Here is a 22312-nt window from a genome sequence, read left to right on the forward strand (position 1 = left end):
AAAATACAATCCTCATGTTTATGAGTCATGTCTTAATCATTGATATTGGTTCAGGATGGAGGATTTTTTCACTTCTGCAACATGAAATATTAGTGAGGTTTCTCTTTGTTTAATGAGGTCTAATTTACATGTCTAAGCTTACTAAAAGAGGCCCAGCCAATAGAAAGCAAGCGTCTGCTGGAGATGGGAGAAGAGTACCAGCAGACTACAGCTGAGGAGGAACAACTTCTGCTGATTGAAGAAGCAGGGGAGAGAAAACTACTGAGTCGATACGGAATCTGGCTGCTGGTAGAACTCTGTACCCCCAGGGAGGATATTCCTATTGTATGTATTCTGTAGAACAAAAAGATAGTGAATGTTAGATAAGTGTGCATTGTTCCTATGTTAAATATCCAAAATTATTAGTTAGTCCTGTAAGGTTGAAATGGCGCATCATATAGCAGCATGAATGTTTAATTGTGATTCCTCCTTAAATTAGTACCTTGTGCATGCATACATGTATTGTTTAAATGGTGTTGAATTCAAATAACAAAAAATATATAGCAAACTTAAAGCTTTGTGTCCAGCAAAAATCAGACAAAGTCAATGTTAATATTTTCATCCCTGGCATGGTCATCTTTAAATTCAGAAGTGTAATATAAAAGAAAAAAATCCAGATCTTGTACTCTGTGATATGCTTGCTTTTAAGGGACGTTGGTATGGAAAATATGGTGTATGTTTTTATGGTGTTCCCTATGAATCTGTTACATTACCATAACATTCTCTCTCTTATTTTGGATTTCAGGTTCCCTTTTTTGTATACTCTTCTGTGCATATCCTTTGTATCCTTGGGTTTCAGTTTGCATGATGATGTTAGTGAAGTAATAAGTGTAAGGGTTGTACCTGAAGCTTGAAACTTAAAAGGTAAAGGGGACTTAGATTTTTGTATCACAAAAGTTTTCTGTCACTATGCATTGTATAAGTAAATGTGACAAACAACTATTTCTGAAAAATATGTCTTTATTGTAGTGTCTTCGAAAAAATCCTATTTGGCAATGCATTGATTTCTCAGTTTAAAACTTTCTTGTAGTACATGTATATGAATTTAGGATTGACAAACACTTTTATGCACATGATAGGATTTTTAAAAAAGACTTTAACGACATGATTTTTTTTTTTCAAAACAACAATGTTTCAGAGCCTAAGAGATTTTGTTTTTCAAAGAAATTTTGTTGACATACAATGTACATGTAAATAAGACTTGGTTCCCAGACTTTGTATGACTGTTGTAGGAGGTGCTAGGACGCTTGTTAGGGATGTTGTTCCAGTGGTTTGATGCTACAGCCTATTTACCTGATGGTGAGATTTTATATTCTGTTTCCTTATACAGCTGATTTATCATAGATATAATATAGTTAAAAGAAGTAAACAACTAAACTGTATTTTTTTCAGACAATGTTGGAAATGCCTTGGAGAGATTAAAGGATGAAGTATGTACACATTTTGATTAAAGAAAAAAAAAGTTAGAATAAAAAATCAGAACATGAAAGAGGATAAAAGTGTCTTAAAATTGATTTCCATGAAAAGTTTACATATATATTATTATAACAGTAACTTGATCCAAAGGGTCGTATCACGTCGAGTTGACAGGCGCGGATCATCAGATCAAACGAGACGCTTCATGTCATAAACAGAATTCAATATTATTTTAGCTGTATTGTTTGCAAACATTGACAATATTTTGATATACATGTATCACTAAATTATATGTACTATAATACATGCACTAGTATTTACATAATACATTTAATATATAAACAACTAAAGGTATTCTTTGGAATCATTGATGTATCACCCATATGATCTCTAACCCACCCCACTGTGTTACAGTATGTCTGTGATTGGCTGGATGAAGTGGCCAAGACTCACTTTGAGGTCATTGTGTCCTGTCTGTTGCCACACCCAGTTGAGTATGCCAGGGTGGGCGGATTCTGGTGGGTAGTTTTCTTTTAATTTATCACGTTTTAATTAATCTTTTAAATTGTTAATTGCAATCAATGTAAAAATGTTATAATATTTGTAAATAATACATAATCTGTAAAATTTACAGATAACATAGTTTGATGCTGGAATAATTCGCTTTTGTCCATTTTTTTTTCAGGGACACCTTGTGTTCCAGAACAGTGCAGATCAAAGAAGGCCTCAATTGTTTCTTTTGTTTGGTGCCCTATGATGTCATTACTTTTGAGGTATATACATGTATTATGAAATTTATTGGCATAAAAAACTTCCTCAATAATCTATTAAACATACAGCTAAAAGAGAAATTAGAGAAAATGGAGATATGCAAGTACATGTACATTGATTTATTCAATTAATAACAGTTCATCAAATCAAATTGATCCTTTGTAGATATGGGACTATGTGATGCCGTACTGGTTAGAGGCAATCCGAACTGAAGTACCATCAGAAGATTTGCATCACCTCAAAGTTTTGCTGAAGTAGGTTTATAAAAAAAATAAGTTACCAGATTAAGTAAGTAAGACTGAGTACTTTCTATTGTCATTTGCAAGTGACATACACCTTTAACCATAGTGTCTAGGTACATACATAATACACTTTATTACTGTTTATTGTAGTAAGTCTTTTGACATGGACTTGTGCCCTTTACCCTTTGGTACAGACTCTGACAAGATGTACCATTTTATATCTGAGAGGTTTGATGACAGCAGTGCTTATGTACAGGAGCAAGCTTTACAATGGCTACAGGTTTGTTCTCATAGAAAATATGTCAAGTGCTGAGTGAACATGATGAATACAGAATACCAGCAATAAAAGATAACACAATGAAAATTGGTATTGATTTTGCTCCGATATTTTTAAAACAGATTTTGTAAACATTGTTTTTGACAGAAAACTTTGGAAAGTTTAAGCTAAGTTTCTGTGATGTTTTTTTTTTTAAATTGGGGGTGGGGGTGGGGGAATAAATAAATTAAAATGAATTTGACTATCCTTTTCAGATCCTTTCCACACTGGACATCTACTTGCCAATCCACATGCTACTGAGTATGTTTATATCAGGAGTACAGAACATGACAGAGCTCCTAAAACAACAGAGTACAGCTGAACCGGAATCCCCCACCAAGGAAACTAAGCCCTCCCAACCCCGCTCCTTCCCCCAAAATTCTCCAGAAGAAGAATGTCCCCCTCCCCTCAGTCCAGCTAAGTCCCATGTGGTGGTGGAGGCATTTGAAATTTATGACAGGGAGACGGAACTTGTGCTGCCTTGTTACATTATGATGCTGGATTTGATTTTGAAACAGGTACGAAAAAATTAACACTCTTGAAAGTATTGATATGGCTTATATTTTTATTTTTATGAATTTGGAGGGGATATTAAGATATATTTATGCCTTTTAAGTGTGTGAGCTCTTGTGTTATCGAAGAGAAAATTTAAATTAGGATCAATGTGCTCTCTTGTAAGGGAGTATTCCACTTTCCATTGCCTTTGTTTGTTATTTTTGTTATTAAATTTATTTAATACATTCCAGCTGGAGCTTCAAAACTTCCCTAAGTACCTTGGACTGTACAATGAGACCAGCCGTCAGATTATGCAGTTACTGACCCTAATGCTTGGGACTCGCTGGGATGGCACCCACATCTGTAGTGATGAACAGCAGGCCAACAGTTGTATGTTCTGTCAGAACACAGCTCTGTGGCACCAGGTCACTTCTCAGGTGATGCAGAACTTCTGTCCTCTCAGCCAGGTGAAGATTCCAACCAAGGAAATTCCACGAGTGGACGAGTCCAAACGATTATCCACTACTCCAACATGCATGTCAAGGAAAAGTAAGTAGTGCATAAAATTTGAACTGACATTTTTGGGCCCTCATTTAAATTTTTTTTTTATTGCATTCAGACAAAGCATTCTTTGAACTGTACAATGCACATGGGAGAAGTAATTAATTCTTGCTGATAAATTTTCTTTGGTGAAACTTTAATGGAAACAGATATACAATATGGTATGAACAAGTTATGTGTGTGTAAATCATCTCATAAGAAAATTTTTTTTAAGGTTCAGTGACTTCCAATGATGATGTTGAGAGTACAGTGGGGGAGAAAGAAGAGGAATGTCCAGGATTTGATATGACTACTATGCCTCTACACTTGCAGCTCCACCATGCCTTCCTACAGGTAGATAACATTCCAGGATTTAACACTTCTGAAAGGTCAAATTGAGCTACTGTACATACCAACTACTATATACCACATTTTTCATGCATCAGTCTCCCTTAATTAAACCTTGTCCTTGACAAGTAATGATAAAGATTAAGGTTCCCTGTTTAAAAAACCTTTTCAAGTTGAACTTTTTTGTAACCCTAAATATCCTTGAGTTTTGTTTATATGCATCATCTGAAACCCAATACTAATCTTCCATCAATACCTGGCCATGGGTTTCTGACAATGATTTACTTGTGAATCTAGCAGATATACTTGCACACTTGTTACCAAAGGTTAAGAACAAGACTGCATTTTGCAGAGGATTACTACACCAAACATCAGTGTAAATACTTCAAGAATGATAAAACACGAAAAGTCATAAACTCTTATTAGTCTAGAGTAGAGTTGCAGTAGGCTCAACATAAGCACTCTGTGAAACATATAATATTCACATTTATGATAGCTAAATAAAGACTAATTCCCTCTTATTCAAACTGGAAGAGGAGAGTGAGCTATATTTAAATAATCATTTAGGCAGTAGTTTATAAAAACTGTATTGTATTTTATTTTTTCATCATTTGCATTATTACACTTGTTTGCAGGAACTTGAAAATACAACAGATACTGATGCTGGGTTTGCTTTGTTGACATCTATGAAATATTTGATTCTAAATGGAGAGTGCTTGAATTACACTGTGACACAGTTCCCAGATTATGTAAAATTCTCACTCAGCAAGTACTTAATTCCTAAGTAAGTCCTATCTGTACTCAAACTTATATGTTCATGTGCCAGTAGCTCTCAATTGAACAAATGTATTTAATTGTTATTTCATTTAAATTTTCCCTTGGTTTGAAGTTTTTATCCTCACAACAAAATAGAGGTATGGCTTGGTCAAGACTTTGAAGTCCAAAATCTTTTCTTTAAATTATGTTTTGATATTTTTTTTTTACATTTCCTCATTTTAGAAATATTTGAGATAATTACACTGTTATATAATCTTTGTTTAGTCTGTGGAAATCCCTGAAAGCCAAGCAATCCCAGCTGGCCTATGTTTCTGTCCCCCTTCTTTTACATTGTCTGACCCTCCCCACTGGGGCCGACGTCTTCTGGAAGCTGGTAGAAGAGGACTTCACCAATGATGAGTGGAAGATCAGATTTGCTGCTGGTACGTGTACTGTAATTGACATAGCATTTGATGTAGTAATGATTGTTTTAATCTCATTGAAATTTGAATGATCAGCAGGGTACTCAGTTTGTATACTTTTCACTGAGTTTTAATTCAATGAAATAAATATTTTGATTTTATAGAGAAAAAGGATAAGTATTTAAGTAACATTTTCATGGTAAGCACTAAACTAATGTACATGTAGATCTATGTAAGTGAATTGTGTTCTAGTTTGATGCTCTACTCCATTCTTATCTGTAGTGGAGAAAGTTACAGTGCTGGCCAGATTTTTAGAACCAGATGGTCTACAGAACAACCAGATTATCCAGACAGCCCTGGCTCATGCCTTCTGTTTACTGATTGGCTCAGTGGAGGACATCAATGCAGCGGTTGCCCAAAGGGCCACTCAGTATCTGGAGACAATCAAATTTGCAGCAATCAAGGTATTTTGGCTTTTAAATTTTATTAGATATATATAATCCACTGATATAAAAAAATCTTTATCAGAAAAAGTTTGAATTCAACTTATTAGGAAATTGAAATTTTCTGGCATATTCAATTTGATTGAATTCTACAAATTCATTCTCTATGTTTATTTTGAGAGTATAGTAAATGCTCTGCAATTGCTGTAATGATAACTTACGTCTCAGCAAAATTGTTTCGCTACTTCAAAGAAAATAAGATCCAGAAAAATTGAACACAAGTACCTGTATGTGTATCTGAGTGTGACTATTTGCAGTGTTTGTGTAAGTGTCTGGAGTTCCAGTTTGACCACGTGATCAGTGACCGGATCATGATTCTCCAGAGACTCCACCTCCTGTCTAACATCATGAAGGACCACGAAATCCTCAACTGGGAGTTCTTCCTGGCTCGGTTTGACGCCCTCTCCCTCGAGGCTCAAATAGATCTGGAAAATAGTGGTGAACTAGCTTGTCTTACAGGTTATCACGATTACAACAAATTCTCAGGAAATGGTCTTGTCTCAGAGTTTCTAGCATTGCCGTGGTGTTTTTCTTCTAAATGGTGTGCTCTCTTCTTGAATATTGTCTCCATTTAGAATGTAAAACAAGTAATATATCTTTGGTGTTTGGCTGTTTTTATTGGACATTCTGACTTTTCAAATCTACTAGAAATTAAAGAAGTCCCAAATATACATCGTGTAATAAGTAAATGTATTCATTAACAACTAGTACATAAATGCATGAATACAACCCAATATATACATGTATAAATGGTCAGTTCTTAATACTGTATAAGCAGAATATTTAGCGAGAATTTAATTTTGGCATTATTAGTGAGGGTGCTAAGATCGCTAAAATTGATATCGCTAAAAATTAATTGTGTTTTATTTGTGATAGCTTCTTAAGTGAGTATTTTTAAATCGTTAAAATTTAATCTCGCTAAAAATACTAGTTTTTAAGGTCAAATCGCTAAATTTGCTTCTCGCCAAAATTTCCACTTGTACGGTACATGTACATCTAAATACATACAGTATATATACATTTGGTATAAAACATGTATCTGCATAATTCAGTAGACAAACTTAGAATTACTTGTCTGTAATACTTATTCTATTTATCAGACTCATGCCTGCTTTAATAAAATAATTGATAAATATCTATTAGCACTTCACATTGCTGAATGTTAACCCTGAGTCTATTAATCTGTTTATACTATTTACTTTTTTTTATTTTCTTTATAAATGAAACAGTTTAATTTGACAAATGCATGTTGATAACAATTTTTAAAAATTTTATCTATATTGATTTATATTTCATTCTAAAATCTGTATTCTCCAGTTCTTGAAAATATAAATATACATGTAGCATGCATACAAGGATATTTTTAATGTATTTAGTAAGAATCTGCACACACACTTATTTCATTAGACACTGAAATTTTCTAACAACATAGCATGTAAGATTTGAAGTTGTCAGAATGTCCAGAACACTGCATATATCTATCCATTTCTTGTGATTTGTTGTGGTTCAAATGAAATCTCAACACTGCTACCATATTGGGTTTCTTTATGTTTAATAAATATAGAATTAAAAAAAAATCATTCACACTCATGAATAGTACATGACATCTTTATGGAAAGCACTGTTTGCTTATTAATAATCAATTTTGGAAATAAACACATTAAATTGTACAAACCATCATTTTTTTTTTCCATTTAAATGTGCAACCACATTACATGTAACTGCATGCAGCATTAACAAACTTGAAATGTCCATAATTCCATATTAATTCTAATTCTTAAACCACTTTTTCTGAAGATGTTCTGTCAAGGGGAGGTGCCAGCTTAAAGTGTCGAAAATTTCAGTTAAGCAGTGTTGATGTTTCAAATATGTTTTGTTTAAAAATTTTCAAATGAAAATTGTGTTACTATGTAACTGTTTTGATATGTTATTTCATATTTTAAAAATGTATTGCAGTAGATGATGTACATGTATCTGGTAGTAAAAAGTAGATGAGGTTCCACTGTATTTTAAAAAAATATTGCAGTAGATGATATATCTGGTAGTAAAAAGTAGATTTGTTGAAGCATACATAGTGTGTGCAAAGTGGCAGATTTTCTCTGAGAAATAGCAAACAATCCTTTCCAGAAATTATAAAATTGGGAATAATAAATATTTTAAAGAGCCATTCTCTGTAAGATTTGTATTTATAAGGGCTGTGGCACATGAATATATAAGCACAAATTTCCTCATAACTTGGTAAAATGGAGGTTATTCAGTACAATTAATAATTAGTAATAAAAAATATTATTTTTTTAATAATTTTTAGAAAATCAAGGAAATCATCCATGAGTGGTTATTATGGTAATGGCTCTCAAAGTTTTAAAAAACAATTTTGAAATCTTGCTGCATACTCTTGCAGCAAAGTGGAGCAATAATCATTGCTGAAACAACTAAAAAGCCCACTGGAAATTTAGTCAATCTGTGGTGTTACCTGGAAACAAAAATGAAAATTTTAATAGATTGTTACAGCTGGATTTTCAAAGTTTTTTTTTAACGTCTTTTGAACATTCACAGATGACAGTAAATGCAAAAGGTAGAAAATATATACTTAAAGACCTTTTGAAGGCTACATACATGTACTTTTAACAATAACATTGTGCATGGGGGAATTCAAGGATGCAAACAAATGCAGATTTTTTCTGTTTTCTGCTCTTTTTGCTTAGTTACTATGGACACCAATTTGTATTCCTAATGGACATGGAAACAGAAATCCATAACAACATTTTAAGTTTGCAGTATTTATCTACATAAAGTTTCAAGAAAACCCTGATCATAAGTGCCAAAAAGTTTTAAACGCTTTATACAGAGAATGGCTCATAAAGGCTTCTTGCTTTTAGCATTGTTTAGCATTATTTATACCGGTAGATGAATTCATACTCTTTCATTAGTTCGTTTGTACATTGAACTTTCTGTTTTATTCTTCTTATGAAAACCACTTACTTTATTTTGAAAATACAAATATGTTTATAGATGAAATGCAGGTTTAAAATTCAAAGAGTATACATGTTTAAAATGATTATTTAAAGAATTTAAATTCATGCTATGATGAAAGTTTGGCTTTAAACTTTGCATGATACACGACAAGAATGGTGTGGGTTTGGGCTTCATCATGAATTTGTCCAAGAAATGAATATCATGGTAGACAAATTTGCTTAATTGCAAGATTTTCTTTGCAAAAGTAAGAAGATTTTTGCCTTTGAAAATTTCCTGTGATGTTGTTTATTATTGAATTCTTTGTTTCAGCTGTACCTATGACTTAATTTTGTAATAAAATTAAGATATTTTTGATGAGCACAATTCATAGGTTTTAAATATCTAATGATATATTTTGTACTGCAGGCATTGAAAAAAATCACCTCTAGATATAAAAATTATAAGTACAGAGGACACTTGAATGCCCCATGTAATCAAGAATTCAGGGCATAAACTTTTTTATTTTTAAAAATCAATAATTTCAAGAAATTTCAGTATTTTTTTTCTGTATTTTCATTTAGATCTGACAAGCAGTGATCGAGATAGTGAGCATTTTTTAAGGAAATTGAACCGAGCTCGATTTGCCTTGGCCAGGACGGACAGTATTCGCTCTGTGAGTAAAAGTGTAAAGCCGCCCTACAGACGAGCTGTGTCTGTTCCTATGCACCTGCTGACAAAGACCACACCTCCCAAAGGTAGACTGTCTCTTACTCTAAGTCAATATCTGTAGAAACAAAATTTCCCCTGCTTTTATTAAGGGGTAAAGGGATGAGGGAGGGGGTATTTGTCTGTCAATCCATATGTTCTGTATATGTTCTGTACGTGTCTGATTTTGAGGTCAAAAATCATGGTCAGAAATGGTTTGTAGTTTATATTTTTAGATCTCTTCATGCTTTGGCATTGAAATTGAATATCAATAAGACTGTAACCCTCTTAGACTTTATGAAGACCCTTCTTTATTTCAAGAACAAAATGTCAAGGTTAGAAATTCTTAAAAATGCAAGCTTTTTTAAGATGATCAAAATGCATCAGTGAATCAATATTTTTAAGGATTATCTAACTTAAGGTGACAAATTATGATCAATATTTTATAAATTATAAGGCTGTCAATAAATATATAATTGGGCAATGTTTGAACACTAAACCACCACCAACTTTTGTTTAAATACTAGCATTTAATTTTTTTCGTTTTTTTATTAATTTGTTTTCAAATGTATTTGAATGCAATTATCCTGATCATTATTGAAAAACAGTCATGTAATCATGCTTTTAGTTTTCTGTTTATTTTTATTAAATAATGTACAGTAAAACATGGTTATAGCGAATATGCTAATAATGAGTTAATTACACTTACAGTAAAGTGATTTTCATTCCCTGTACTTTTTTAAAATAAATTTTATCAGCTTAATAGATATAATGAAATTCATAACAAATCAATATTAACTGTCATTGGCACTCTGCAATAAGTGTGTTTTACTGTATTTTTAATTCCAATACATGACGCTTCAAACACAGAATGTGACCTTATTTACAGAGATTCTCAATAAGTGGAAGATGCTTATGCGTAAAGTCCTTCGTAAGTCAATAACAATCAGTTGCCATTAATGCTTCTATTTTGAACTTTTGTAGCTTCTTGGAAATGTTTGACACATGCATGTGTGGATTTTCAGTGTGACCAAAACTTCAAATCAACTTTTGAATGAAAATTGTTTGATTGACTTAGTTTAATTGAAACTTTCTACTTTATGTAATTATAAATATTTTATTGTAATAAGGAAGCCCAAGCTGAGTGTGCAAGCAAATGTAATGCAAAAGAATTTTCTGAAAAAACTTTAACTAGATCAGAGTAAAAAATACTCAGAATTGTTGTTGATATCACTTTTTAGTGATATGTATTCTATTGATATAGTTGAAGTGTCAGTTCATTTTTAGCTCACCTGAGCTGAAAGCTCAAGTGAACTTTTCTGATCACCCATTGTCCGTTGTCCGTCCGTCTGTAGCTGTCTAGCTGTCCGTCCGTCCGTCTGTTAACTTTTCACATTTTCAACTTCTTCTCAAGAACTACTGGGCCAATTTTAACCAAACTTGGTACAAAGCATCCTTGGGTGAAGGGGAATTTAAGTTGTTAAAATAAAGGGCCAGGTCCATTTCAAAGGGGAGATAATCAAGAAAATACAAAAATAGGGTGGGATCATTAAAAAATCTTCCTCTCAAGAACCACTGGGCCAGAAAACCTGAAACTTATGTGGAAGCATCCTGAGGTAGTGTAGATTCTAAATTGTAAAAATCATGACCCCCATGGGTAGGGCGGGGCCACAATAAGGAATCCAAGTTTTACATAGAAATATATAGGAAAATCTTTAAAAATCTTCTTCTTAAGAACCAGTGGGCCAGGAAAGCTGAAACTTATGTGGAAGCATCCTGGGGTAGTGTAGATTCTAAATTGTTAAAATCATGACCCCCGGGGGTAGGGCAGGGCCACAATAGGGAATCCAATTTTAACAGAGGAATATGTAGGAAAAATCATTAAAAATCCTCTTCTCAAGAACCAGTGTGTCAGGAAAGCTGAAACTTATGTGGAAGCATCCTGGGGTAGTGTAGATTGTAAATTTTAAAACTCTTGACCCCCGGGGGTAAGGAGGGGCCACAATAGGGAATCCAAGTTTTACATAGAAATATATAGAAAAAAAATCTTTAAAAATCTTCTTCTCAAGAACCAGTGGGCCAGGAAAGCTGAAACTTATGTGGAAGTATCATTGGGTAGTGTAGATTCTAGATTGTTAAAATCATGACCGGGGGGGTAGGGAGGGGCCACATTAGGGAGTCATAGTTTTATATAGAAATATATTGGAAAAATATTCTTCTCAAGCACCAGTGGGCCAGGAAAGCTGAAACTTACGTGGGAGCATCCTGGGGTACTGTAGATTCTAAATTATTAAAATAAAGATGGGGATTGGGAGGGGGTAAGGGGCCACAATAGATGTAAGTAGAGGGGAAATCTGGTAAAGAACTGCATCACCAAAGTTACTCAGGTGAACGATGTGGCCCATGGGCCTCTTGTTATGGAACTCCTACGCTTTTATCTAGCAAAAGATATACTACCTAATTATTTTTGCCCTCTGAAACCTTAATTATTATCCATTCACAGGCCTCATTTGTATTTAGATATATGTGTCAGTAAATCAATGATATTCAACCAATTTTCTTATAAATTTGATTGATTTATACTGAGGTTTGCCATTTTTAGCAGATTTAGATTATCTCTTTAATAGGCAATACTTATAGCACATAGCAGTTTCTGAGAAATCAAAATTATAGAAGTCTCTACTTGATAGAAATCCAGTTTAATACACAGGTTAATAGCTGTGATAGATTGATGTCCTAGTCATATATTGATCTTCAGGTCACTGCAACATTGAATGCCAACATCAAATGTTATCCATCCAATATCCTAGTATCCCCTGCTTGATGGTCATCACACTTTGTTGGCCAAGGTGAACCATTGATTTTCTAGACAAGGTTGTCATATTCCCTGCTACAATGCACTGTTGTCCCATTTTCATTGGATAATGTTAGTTACCAAAGAAGTATATGCAATATATAGCATATTTTTGCCCCCACAAAAGTCATACTTTGAAAATTTCTTGAAATGTGCTGAATTGTATAAATTGTATGAGAAATATAAATTAACAAAACATATTACAGTTTTAAAGTAGGTTATTGATGATTTTTAGCTCTACTGGTCAGAGACCAGAAGAGCTTATGCAATAGTAAGGTGTCCGTCGTCCGTCCTTCTGTCTGTCTGTCTGTCCGTCTGTCTGTAAACAATTTTTCAAAACGCTACTCCTCCTACAGTTTTGGTCTGATTTTAATATTACTTGGCACACAAGTAGACTACACAAAGATACATAAAATAGTGCATCGGATTTTGATTTCGATGAACGGTGTTGCCATGGTTACTAAAAAAAGAATTTCCTGTGAAATTCCTTTAAAATGCTACTCCTCCTACAGTTTCAATCTGATTTCAATATAACTTGGCACACAAGTAGACTACACTAAGATACAAAAAATAGTGCATCGGTTTTTGATTTTGATGAACGGTGTTGCCATGGTTACTAAAAATAGAATTTTCTGTGAAATTTCTTTAAAATGCTACTCCTCCTACAATATTGATCTGATTTCAATATAACTTGGCACACAAGTAGACTACACAAAGATACATAAAATAGTGCACAGGATTTTGATTTCGATGAACGGTGTTCCCATGGTTACTGAAAATAGAATTTTCTGTGAAATTCCTTTAAAATGCTACTCCTCCTACAGTTTTGATCTGATTTCAATAAAACTTGGCACACAAGTAGACTACACTTAGATACATAAAATAGTGCATCGGATTTTGATTTTGATGAATGGTGTTGCCATGATTACTAAAAATAGGATTTTCTGTGAAATTCCTTTAAAATGCTACTCCTCCTACAGTTTCAATCAGATTTCAATAAAACTTGGCACACAAGTAGTCTACACTAACACGCCTGCTAATCGATCACTTGCAACACCAGCAGTTGTGTATAACAATCAAAAGAGATCGATTTCCGGTTGTGCAGTTGATGCGAATAATTCCAGTGCACAGGTAGTAAATGGACTCGATTCAGGCAATAATTGATATTTTTATTAAAATATAAGAATGTGATTCCATGAGCAATTTATTTTTCTTTAATTTTACACTCTCATAAAATGCAGTGATTGTCGAATAGCGACTATATTTGTTTTGAAGCAAGGGCTGGTAGAGTGAAAACGCTGATTGAAATCAGTATTCGCCGACTAAAATTCGTTTTAATCTCAACCAACCTTGAAAATTCAGTGTCCACCATGAGTATGCAACAAGTGCATCCTATCCACCAAAACTGGGACTTCTATATATGTTTAATTTGACAAATATTCAAAGAAAAAAACATTGCTTGTGCATGCGATCATTCAGTTGTGAAAGAGATCTCGGGTTATGCATGAGATAAAGGATAAAAAGTTACCCAAGTATTATACAATCTCCATAATTCACCTCTTATACTATTTATTTTTGGTAATTATAAAGTGTTAAATATTGTCTATAATATGAAGACATCGCAGGGGCAGATCCAGCAATTTTTGAAAAAGGGGGGGGGGGGTGGGTGGGGGTTGTCCATGTGTCCAACACTCATGCATATAGGCACTTCAAACCTGGCAACACTAAGTTTTCAACAGTTCTATGGGGGACTTTGACAAGCCAATCACAAACAAACAAAACAAAAACACAAACAAGCAGGGTTCGGATTGCATGTGACGGTACTCGGAGGAAAGCATATTAAACGAGGGAACTTTATTTATAGCGATCAGAAAGGACAGACATTGAACAACATGTACAGTGTATTTATTTTATTCGAAAAATTTTTTTTATTCAAAGTATTTATTTAACTCAAAATATTAGACATAATAAAATATCCGTGTTACATAACTCTCTCTCTAATCAAATAGAGGGGGGGGGTCCAACCCCAGGAACCACCTTCTAGATCCGCCAATGATGTACAGTCATTTTTGCAAGCACATTTTGACTTTTTCAGCAGCAGAGGCCGATCTCTTATATCGGGAAATGAGGCGTTATTTTTCATAAGTTCTGTAAACTAATCTTAATTTTAAAAACTTTCTTTAAACTGAGCATTTATTGTTGTTGTTACAATTTCATTGCCATTTCTAATTGGGTAATTATCAGGCACGTAGTATCCGGGGGGGGGGGGGGGCCTGGCCCCCCCCCCCCCACTTTTTCTCCCAACATTATCTTTACTATAGAAAATGTCTATTGAAAAGGTGGTTGCCCCCCCCCCCACTTGTAACCACAGTATATACATAGCAAGGAAATATAGGAAAAAATTGGCAGTGAAAGGAAGTTTGCCTTGAAAAAAGTTGGCCACTACCCCCACCCCCCCACCCCCAACGAAATCGGATTTTCGAGTTTGGGAAATTTTTTTTTTTTTTTGCTTGTCAACTTTTTTTAGTTAAGTAAAAAAATTTTCTTTCAAAAACGATGCTACATGCCTGATTATATAGAAAGAGTTTACAATAGGTACTCCCCAACCAGGGAGTTATCAAGATAAGAAAGGAAATCGTCATGATTTTCCAGATAATAATGAAGTGGTTAAAGTTGCAAGGTGAATAAAAATTGAAAAAGTTTTTCAACAACACTGTAGTAAAAATTGTTTTGAATGTGCTACAGATGTGACAACAAAGATTTTTCTTACATTTTTTCCATCAAACTACGCGCCTTGATTAGCCTACTGCAGAAACCATGGGTATTATCACGTGATAAAGATCCAGGGTTTCGGCATGTGGTTCATCTTGAGAGACCTACATCTTCATTCATACATTCTCATAATTTTATTGACTTTTTTATTGATTCATTGATGACTCCATTTGATGAACAAATGCACTAAAATTTCTATTTAATTAAAAAAAAACCATTTTATTTATTTTTGCTTTGAAAACAGTCTGAAATGAAATTGATCTATTTCAGCTTTGAATATTTTGTGCTTCCCATGCATTGATGCTTTTGAAATAAAGAAAGTACTAGTAATTTTTGAAATTATAAATTTTGCGGCTGAATTGATGCTTTGCATTAATTTTATTTGGAATGTTTAATAGGGATATTTTTTATTGAACGACTATTTTGGATTTTTGACGATTTTTCCCCTATGGTATACATGATGAATAAATGTAATAAATATAATTTGTGAGAAAAAAGTGTCCAACAAGTCCGGGGGGGGGGGGGGGTCCTGTCCAGAAGCACCGGTAATGTGATGTTGTCATCTTGGTCCTTTCCATCTCGATAACAAAATTCAGGATACCTAGCTTCAAAACACCAGGAAATATTTACCCCTTGGCAAACACATATCATCGAGAGCCTGCCTCTTATTTTTTCACAGACAGCACTTTTACTTTAAATATATATATGAAATGAAAGCATGAAAAATTCGGTCTTTCCCTCCACTTTTGTTAAAGTACCGTCAAATAAAGGTAAGGTATGTTTGAGTTTTCGTACTGAAAGAAAATGATATACTGCCCAGTAGATGCTGTTTTTTTTAATTTTATTTTATCTTTTTTTTATTATTAATTTTTTTTGCATACGGAATAGTCATATTAACCCTTTGTGTGCTGACTTGTTTTACGTGCACTGTAACCTCAGGACTGAGTTGTTTTGTAATATCAACAAAATTATCACAATGGTGTACTAAAATGCAAATATCTAAAATTGTTGACAACCAATTTACTTGAAATTTGGCAAATATATAGCAAATGTTGTGTTTTTTAATATTTACTATTTTTTTTTAGAATCTAATATTTTATGTTGCCATGGAAACCAAATTTTCAAAAAAAAAAATTTTTAAATGACTTTTTAGCATTTTAACTATATTTTTCAGAGAAAATATTGCACTTTGATGAAAAAAAATAAACCAATCGCTTTAAAAATTCAACTTTAGTTTAATATTATGCAAAAAAAAATTAATTTAAACAATAACTCAATGATCAAGTCAATGTTTTATATATATATATATATATACCGTTATGTTGTGAAAAGTCATTTTATACTTATCTGAGTAAGGGATATATTCATGTAGGTTTAAGTGAATTCTGATTCAAGTTAATGGATTTTTTTTTCAGATTTTAACTAAAAAGAGTATAAATTGAAGATTCGAGTAGCCTGTAAATATAAAACCAGTGATTATTTTAAGAAATATGGGCAATCATATAAGAAAGTATGATCCTTAAAGAATATGTAGTTTTTGAGGTTGGGAAATCTTGGAGCAAATTGGCACAACAATGAACTAATTGCTGTTACTTGTATTCATTTTCAAATTAAAGCAGTCAATATGTTAAATAAATAAAAAAATAATAAAATAACATTTACACTATGTTATAGAGGTCTTATTTTCTAATGACTGGTATCTAACAGCCCTAAATATACTCTAGTAATTCTCAAATCTTTTTTTTTAATTTTGCTTTTATTGAAGAAAATGCATTTCTCCATGTTATTTGTAAAGTCAACTTTCCTCCCACAGTACTTTTCACTCTGTAAGAAATGTGGCATTTATTTTAGAAGTTTTATTCCTGGCTGGCAACAATAATTGCCAGCAGGAAAACTAGTACTTTAAAATTAGAAATTTAAGCACCTATAACAGTCATTTATAATGTTTTCAAAAATGACTTCGTTCAATGTGGTCACTGGTGAATAAAAGTTTTGATTTTTTTCAATTGATTTTAGTTAATGATGGTTGACAGATATGTACCATAATATCAATCAATATATTATGAAATACTTTTAAGTTTATGCAAGTCTAATGGTATGGGTCATGGATATAGGCCAAGTAAGCTCAGTCAGTAGAGCATCTGACCAGTGATGCAGGGGCCCCTTCTTAGATTCACGGTCCAGCCGTGCATTTTCTCCTTCCTTCTTACATATTTGATGCTATTGACCCCTCTGGATTTGCAAGTGAAAGTCCTGTCAGGTGTGTCTGCAAGGATAAAGATAACTTTAAGGAGGGATATGTAATGGTTGTGCTATGGGTATCAACCTGGGTAGCTCATTCGGTAGAGCACCTGACTAGTGAAGCCGGGTTCCTGTGTTCAATTCCTGGTGCAACCATAGTTACCATACATTTTCTCCTTTCCTATTACACAAGTTTTAAATGTGCCTGAATTTTTACTTCAACAAAAAATATTATTCCTAATACTGTATACAGGGAAATTTTCGCCCCCGTTTTATTTTTTACCCTTTCACCCTCTCCTTGATTGGATGAATTCAAATTACACCTCATAATTTCCTAAACAGAACTATGACTGGGTGAATTTAAAACCTAGGGCAAAATTGTTCACAAGTTCAAAAGGGTGAAAATAACACGGGGCGAAAATAACCCTGTATACAGTAATGAAATTTATATTTTATTTCCACTATGGGATTTCTTTGTATTCTTAGTAACTATTCATATTTTCATATTTAAAAATAAACATATCTTTGGAGACCAAAATGTAATATTTGTTGATAAGTAATTGTACAGGAATTTGCATTTTTGAAGAAGAAAAAATTTGACCATCATTAAAAAAAAATTCTCACAGCAAGTCTTAGCCTTTTTCTGTATTCATTTACTGTTACATATCTAGAAGGGATGGAATGTAGAAGCTTCTTGTGCCTTATAAATTTGTAAACTAGAGGACATATTACATATTAATAGGTGAAAACTTGTACAGTGTGTACTTTTGAGGTTGAGAAGTGCAATTCCTACAGTAAAACTCAGTTATAACGAAGTCACTGGGACCTATGAAATTACTTCACTATATCTGTAATTCATTATAACTGTATAAAGAAATCAATTAAATTTATTTAGCTGGCTATCCAAATTGACTTCGCTATATCCGTAAATTCGCAATATTCGTGTTCGTACTAAACAAGTTTTGCTGTATTACCCAGTCTTTATTGTAATTTATTGAACAGATGGACATGCAAGTCCATACAACATGTACAATTTACAAATTACTCATTCTAAAGACTCTGATCTCCTTCTTATGCCTACAAAAATGACAATTCATCTTAATTTTAAACTGTAGAGATACCTTTTATTTAACCAGTGAATTTTATATTTTTGTGTGTGCATGTATAGGTTGGGGCAGTCTCACTGTTTTTGGTTTTTAATAAAATAAAAAGTGGAGGAAATGTGCAATTTCATCCACATGCTTTATTCTGGCAAAATTCCATTTTAAAGAAAAAGAAAATTTCTCCCTGATACATGTTCTTACACTTGGTTTAAAAAAAATTCTGATACATGTAGTACCAATTATTTTCACTTACTAATTAGGTCCCATGCAAACTAGAGTATGTAAATGCCTTGAAGAAATCTAACTCTTAAGATACCAAAGATCCCAGATCATGTTTCGTTTTGAAATTATTGAGAGTCTATATAATCCTCATCAAGGAAATAAAATGGTATTTTATTACTTACTGAAATAAAACAAATACCACAGTTTACACAAATGACAGTCATTTCAGGGAAAATCAGCACTTCAAAATTTTTTCATCACTTTTTACCATTTTCATGTATATGCACATGATCAAATGCATCAATGCATCTTTTCTGATAACTAAGCTTACATTTGAAGACACTTTATAGAAAAAAATCAACTTTATTTTTAATTTTTAATTGTGCTAAAAATTTTACAATTTATCATATACTGTTATGAAAAAATATTTGAAAGTTTTCCTAAATAGATGGAACATCAAGCAGCTTTAAATCAGAATTTTTAGGTGTAGTTAGGGCCACTTAATTGACTCAATGGTTGTCAATTATAAAATTCATAGTGTATATTTCGAATACGTGTATCATGAATTAATTTTGCTTGATCACAAAAATATGTTGATGGATATATATTCTCTATATATCTCTTTTCACTCACTTATTAATGCAATAACTCATTGGAAAATTTTCTACAATGTTCAAGGTCCTCCACATTTATTACTTTTATTAGATGGAACCTTTTTTATCTTTCAACATTTTTGTAATGGGTCTTTAGATTAAAAAAAATGTTCACTTATTTATTTGTTTATTTATTGTTTTAAAAAAATGCTCTTAATTAACAAGATGCTTCAAATTATTTTTTGTTAACCTTTATTTCAAAGCAAAGCTTGATTGACGTATGTAAACAACGTGCACAGAAAAACGTCTGTGACTTGCCAGGTTCAATCTCGCGCATTATTGTTTTCATTTAGACGATGTATTGTATGTCTACTTACAAAACACCAAATAAACAAATAATAACTACCGTATGTCCAAAATATAAAACTCTGCCGTCCATATAAGCTCTCGATATGCTTCAGACTGAAGTTCAGGTTCAGTAGCATGTGCATCCTACTTTCGTTTTAACAGGAAAAACATCGCAAGGTTAAGGTCAAGTCAAGTTAACCAGAGTTTTTCTCACAGGCGCTTGTTTCATACAATAGGCTAGTTTTTATACTATACAATAACACAAGGTATCCATCTTTTTCGAGACCAAAAATATAGGTCACCAGATCAAACCCCCTTTCTATCTATTGTCCGCAGCTGGCCCCCCAAAAAACACATGTAATGGTTAGCGGAACCCCCCTTCTTGAACCTCATGTATATTTCCTTACCTCACCCCCTCGAGAACCTTGACACTGGCCATAAAATTACACGCTTCGTCGATCGAAGTCAAAAGTACACATCTAAACAGCTCTGAACTTCCGGTTTGCTGTATGCGATATGATACACGCGATCTCATTGGCTACTGATATTCTCGGGTGTTTTCCATGCAAATGTATAAAGACACAAGAGAATCCCCAAATTTCACTTGGCGCAAAATTTAAAATCACTATTTTTTCGAGGTTTCTGTCAAAGATGACAACCTTTTGGTATGTTTTAAAATTGATTTGATAGTAATTATTTTTAATTGAATATTTGTTAGGACCTTCTCTACATCAGCACAAATTTTTTTTTTGGACAATTGATAAAAATATATTGAATAAAAGTTAGGCCTAAAAAGTTTTAATATTGATCTTTTTCACTGCATTGTATGGCACGTGGTATTAACCCCCCCCCCCCCCATCTTCCCCCAAAATGTTCAAAACAACACAGAGTCAGTGAATAGAAATCACTGTTTATTATTTCAGTTGAGTAAATATATGTAAATAACCTATAAACATGGTAAATAACATGTTCATTCAATTTATCTTTGCCTTTATAAATGTCTAGAATTGTTTACAAATTGAGTAAAAATCAGCCTTGTCTGCATGTAATTGTGATACACAAATTTCAAAGTAAAATATTTTAAATGTACTTTGAGATACAAATATTTTAAACTCAATTTTTACATTGCCTTTTAGGCTCTCAGAACACATTCTATTATCTGAGCAGCATAATACACCAGTTCAAGAATTAATTGAGAAAATAAATCAATCTTGTGGAGAAGATGAAAAAATTAGCACAAAGACTCTAACACTTTTGTTGCCTACACTTTTTCCAAATATTGTGAAATCAAAAGTCAGACTGAGATGTGAGGACAAAAATATGAAAGTCAGTTTCAGAATGGAAATCAATGACAAAATCAATTCTACAGCACTTAGTTTCTCTGATATTCAAAATAATGTGCCAGTTGATTGGTTTATCATGCACAAAACCACTACAGAAATATCCTTGGGACATTTACTACCAGCAAAAAGTAATGGACAGGGTATTATACTTCAGGTTTCCCTAGGTAGTGATGGGTCTGTGTCAGCAGCAATAGCCAATCAGACACTTGATTTGAAACAGTATGGAATTCCTCATCACATTCTTTACACATACACATCAGTACCAGCCCTCTTCAGGTGTTTTAAAGTCATACAACCATGTCTAGGTTATACTCATGATGAAATTAAAACTGGTCAAATGTTATTAAATTCAAAAACTTCCCGAGAACTTATCACACTTGAGGAAAAATCCTACTTTGCACTTCGTTCCAAAGTTTGCACTAGAGGGGTATATCTCTCATCAACTGCATGCTTGAAATGTAGAGCATGCTTTTCTTCAACAAAAAGAAAACTTGATCAAGACAAAGAAAATGTTAGTCCTGATACTGATAAATCACTAGATGAAACTTATTCTAAGTTGAAAATGCTAGCTCCTAATCTATCTGAGAAACAAATAAAATTAATGGAATCGCAAATCAAAGCATCAAACACGAGTAAAAAGGGTATGCGTTGGGATAAAGATATCATTAGCATGTCAATAAGCATATACAATAGGAATCCGGGTGTTTACAGAGAAATTGTACAGCAGAAATGGCTTCAACTTCCTTCAGAATCTCTGGTTGGTCTTTACAAAAATTGTGTGAAACAGGGCCCTGGAATTTTACCTGACATGATGACATGGATGAAAAATGAAGCTTTCCGCCAAAACGTACCCACATCAGGATATTATGGAGGCATCATTCTGGATGAAATGGCCATCCAGGAGGATCTGCAAATAGTAAACACCAAATATGGAACACAGGTCCATGGCCTTGCAGATAGTGATGAAAATGTGAAGAAAATGAAAATGTTGAATGCAGGAAGTGTGAGTGAAAATTTAGCAAATCATGTACAACAATACCTCTTTAATGGATTTACAGGTTTTCGTTGGCCATTTGCCAACTTTCCCAACCGACAAGCTGACCCGGCAGAAATATTTGTCACCACTTGGAAGTGTATAGATGCACTAACTGATTACGGATTCTCACCTCTGTATTGCTGCATGGATGGATCCTCAAATAATCGAGCTTTCCTGAAGATGCATTTTGATGGAGATCCAGTATCCTCCAAAATGATTGCTTCATTTTACAGAGACCCTACAAAACAGATCATTTTTATCATGGATCCACCTCATTTACTTAAGAAAATTA

General features: G+C 33.2%; 1 protein-coding gene and 1 long non-coding RNA gene across 2 annotated transcripts in view; one reads left to right on the forward strand and one right to left on the reverse strand.

The window, feature by feature from the left end:
- The window catches only part of LOC134246034 (protein unc-79 homolog), a 55082-nt gene that overhangs the window by 8812 nt on the left and 23958 nt on the right, over positions 1-22312 (forward strand). Inside the window, exons 11-26 of the mRNA XM_062728297.1 lie at positions 138-324; positions 1272-1338; positions 1432-1469; positions 1870-1973; positions 2141-2228; positions 2392-2480; positions 2619-2748; positions 3000-3302; positions 3531-3828; positions 4055-4173; positions 4803-4951; positions 5209-5366; positions 5628-5809; positions 6106-6307; positions 9385-9558; positions 10398-10439. Of these exons, the coding sequence (XP_062584281.1) occupies positions 138-324; positions 1272-1338; positions 1432-1469; positions 1870-1973; positions 2141-2228; positions 2392-2480; positions 2619-2748; positions 3000-3302; positions 3531-3828; positions 4055-4173; positions 4803-4951; positions 5209-5366; positions 5628-5809; positions 6106-6307; positions 9385-9558; positions 10398-10439 (2330 nt within the window). The remainder of the gene's footprint in view (positions 1-137; positions 325-1271; positions 1339-1431; positions 1470-1869; positions 1974-2140; positions 2229-2391; positions 2481-2618; positions 2749-2999; positions 3303-3530; positions 3829-4054; positions 4174-4802; positions 4952-5208; positions 5367-5627; positions 5810-6105; positions 6308-9384; positions 9559-10397; positions 10440-22312) is intronic.
- Positions 20540-22252, reverse strand: LOC134246080 (uncharacterized). Its single transcript, XR_009987571.1, has 2 exons — positions 22151-22252; positions 20540-21891 (listed from the first exon to the last, which is right to left on the reverse strand). It is a non-coding gene; the product is annotated as an uncharacterized LOC134246080 (long non-coding RNA).

This window comes from Saccostrea cucullata, unplaced genomic scaffold, assembly GCF_032062105.1.
Source record: "Saccostrea cucullata isolate Sc308-1 unplaced genomic scaffold, CSIRO_AGI_Scuc_v1 ctg217, whole genome shotgun sequence".
NCBI lineage: Eukaryota > Metazoa > Mollusca > Bivalvia > Ostreida > Ostreidae > Saccostrea > Saccostrea cuccullata.